Here is a 2,193-nt window from a genome sequence, read left to right as displayed (position 1 = left end):
GAGCATGCCGTTTCTTGAGAAATGAAATATGAAACGTAAGTACGATCCCATTTTAAATTTCTGTTTGTCTTACTTCTTCACCCTTTCTTATTAGTGTCTTTCTCGATGTAGCCGTTACTTGCATGCCGGGTGCGATTCCACACCTTGAGAATTGGGTCAAAAACCTGGTCTTAACGTCATCTTTTGTCGAGCGCTCATGGCGTGATTTATCGAAGGGTCGATGGGAGGCTCGTACCTATGGTAAGCTTTTATTTCGGCTCACTGATCTGTTCTAGTATTTTTCCGGGCATAACTTTTTCTCACTTTCCTTTCTTTGTAAGTCTTGGAAAAGAAGCGGTTATGAGACCCCCATCAGGTGATGAAAAAATTCTACCGCCTATCTCAAAACCCGAGAAGGCGTTTAAGAGAAAAAGGGCCTCGGACTCCGAGGGTCAGAAACCCAAAAAGAGAGTGGCTCGAAAACCCAAGGTGAACATAATCCCTTTGACTATGGAGTCAGTCCTAAGTCTAAGGGATGAAGAAGAAGAAGAAGAAGAAGAAAATGATTTCGGGCTTGTAGCTCGTGCTCGGGCAAGCACCGATACTCAGAATACTTCGGTATCGGTGGGAGTTGATACCGCTCCGACTAGGCTTAAGGAGGTCGGGGAGGGGACTACGACCCAAGTTCCCGAGCCTTTGGAGACCGAGGATCTTTTACCTTGAGGTAAAAAGACCGTCGAAGAGGCGGTGGATGGCAGTGCGCAAACTGAGCTTTGGGCTCCCGAAGACGGAGGCGGTGCCTCAAAAGTTCTACTCGGGGCGATAGAGATCGGGGATTCCCCCTCTTTTCCTTCTTTCTCCCAATCGATGATACGTGATGCTCAAGCTGTCGGAACTTGTCACGGGGAAAGAGCTCATGGAGGGGAGGATCCTTTCCATGGTTATTTTATCGGTGTAGAAGATATCATCGTTTCGGGTGACTCGGAGGCCCCGAAAAAAAGCTCTAGCGAGGTGCGAGTGCCTTGCCTTTTTAACGAGGCACAACAAGCCCTGAACCGGGTAAGTTCATATTTCCCTTTCATACTTGTGTTTTCCTTTCCTTGCATAATCCTTTCTTATTTTCGTAGGCTTCTGCGCTTCATCATGAGGCATTTCTTCAATCCCGAGGGGAGCTGAGCCGGTACAAGGCCGAAGTTCGAAGGCTTACCGAGGAGAGAGATGCCTTAAATCTTCTCGGTAGGCAGAGAGAAGGAGAAGTAAAAAGACTTCAGGTCGAGCTGGAAGTATCACAGAAAGAACAAACTGAGCTGGCCGAGCAGGTACAAAGAATCTTTGGTTTTAATGATATCGACTCGGAATTGATGGCTAATAACTCGGTCCCGCAGGTTGAGCAAAAGTTTGAAGTGATTAGGCAGCTTCGTGCTGAAGTGGATGTAGTGAAATCGGAGGCCGAGGAGTGGAAGAAGAACATGGACCGCCTCCCCTCAGAGAAAGAGACCGCCCGAACACAACTGACTTCGGCTGAGGTCCAACTCCGAAACTTAAAAGAGAAAACCTTGGTGCAAGCCAAGAATATTGAGGAATTCCAGTCTCGGTTGGGCTCAATGACTTCCGATCGAGAGAGACTGGCCTCAGAACTGGCAGCGGCCAAATCAGAGGCCGAAATAGCTATGGCTAATGCCGATGCAATGGTGGCTGTTTATCGGTACGATGTTGAAGCTGCCCAGGTTCGAGCAAAAGATGTTGCCGAGGCTGCTCAAGCTCGAGCAAATTGGGTTGCTGAGCATGCTAAATTCCAATCTCGGAGGGAGACTCTAGAGGAGATTCACGCTCGTGGCTTCGCTCTTTCAGTCGAGATCGAGAATGCAAAAGAGCTTGAGGCCGAAGCCAAAGTGTTGGCCTTTCCCGATGATGATGATATCGGGAGTATGAGCGGTTCTGAGAGCGAAGGAGGCCTCGGGGGTGAAGATGCTGCTCCTGTATAGGACTAAGTCCCTTTAGCATTTTTCTTCTTTCTTTTAAGACCGTTTTGGTCTTTTGCAAAAAAAAACTTGGTCGGGTCATGGTGCCTTTGTAAATAATTTCTGGTATATATAAAATTCTTTCTTTTAAGGCCTCTGAATCTTTTGCCTTTCTTGTTATTTTTTCCAAAGGCCAAAAACTGTCTTAGCACGGGATAATTACTTGAAGGTCCGAGCGAATGTTCGAACTCGA

The 2,193-nt window shown here is 47.3% G+C and overlaps 1 protein-coding gene across 1 annotated transcript; it reads left to right on the top strand.

Annotated features, from left to right (window-relative positions):
- The first annotated feature begins 339 nt into the window (after positions 1-339).
- On the top strand, positions 340-1,964 carry LOC138895196 (uncharacterized). The gene is made up of 2 exons (XM_070179863.1): positions 340-570; positions 1,107-1,964. The coding sequence occupies exons 1-2, from the start codon at positions 340-342 to the stop codon at positions 1,962-1,964; spliced, it is 1,089 nt and encodes a 362-aa protein (XP_070035964.1).
- The last annotated feature ends 229 nt before the right edge of the window (positions 1,965-2,193 follow it).

Source organism: Nicotiana tomentosiformis, chromosome 7, assembly GCF_000390325.3.
Source record: "Nicotiana tomentosiformis chromosome 7, ASM39032v3, whole genome shotgun sequence".
NCBI lineage: Eukaryota > Viridiplantae > Streptophyta > Magnoliopsida > Solanales > Solanaceae > Nicotiana > Nicotiana tomentosiformis.
This window is presented reverse-complemented; position numbering and strand designations above follow the sequence as displayed.